The sequence below is a fragment of the Aphanomyces astaci genome (genome assembly GCF_000520075.1).
Source record: "Aphanomyces astaci strain APO3 unplaced genomic scaffold supercont1.265, whole genome shotgun sequence".
Lineage (NCBI taxonomy): Eukaryota > Oomycota > Saprolegniomycetes > Saprolegniales > Verrucalvaceae > Aphanomyces > Aphanomyces astaci.
The window spans coordinates 8,499-9,084 of NW_009798528.1; the positions used below are offsets into that span (position 1 = coordinate 8,499).

The window sequence follows — 586 nt, forward strand, 5'->3', positions numbered from 1 at the left end:
CTAGGAGCAAACGTAATGTGGTCGTAGAAGCTAGCCAGGGTGGAAGACGAGGAAGTTGTCGAGGTGTGGGTGTGGGAGAGAGGCGCTGTGTAAGTGAAAGCCGCACAGCTTGGTTGCTCACTGAAAGCCAGCGGCTAACGATCCTGCTGCCCGGTCCCGAAGGCCAATATGAGGACCCGAGCATGACAGAATGACGAGCTACTGTTAGTACTGTATCCGTACGCGGTGGCGTGGGAGTCGCGGTCAGATGAAGGACACGTACCAATCTATCATATTCAGTGACATTTGTTGCTGGTAATAATGCAATGAGTCGCTGCTATGGCTGGCACCGGAACCCCACAGACCTCGGTCATACGCGCGGTTCCACTGACGAGTATCACACCACGTTCTGTGTGTCCATTGGCGCTGGCCTGGTGAAGGCCACGTACCAATCTACCATATTCAGTGACATTGGTGGTGGTAGCAACGCAAGGGGTCGCTGGTAGGGCACCGGAACCCCCCACAATCCTCGGCCATACGTGCGGCTCCACCGACGAGTATTACATACACCACGCTCCGTGTCCTTTGGCGCTGTGGACGGAGTGAG

General features: G+C 56.0%; 1 protein-coding gene across 1 annotated transcript in view; it reads left to right on the forward strand.

The window, feature by feature from the left end:
* H257_18913 (hypothetical protein) overlaps positions 1–93 on the forward strand; it is a gene marked incomplete at both ends in the record, with an annotated part of 2,262 nt that extends 2,169 nt beyond the window's left edge. Inside the window, one exon of the mRNA XM_009848061.1 lies at positions 28–93. Within this exon, the coding sequence (XP_009846363.1) occupies positions 28–93 (66 nt within the window). The remainder of the gene's footprint in view (positions 1–27) is intronic.
* Positions 94–586: the final 493 nt, after the last annotated feature.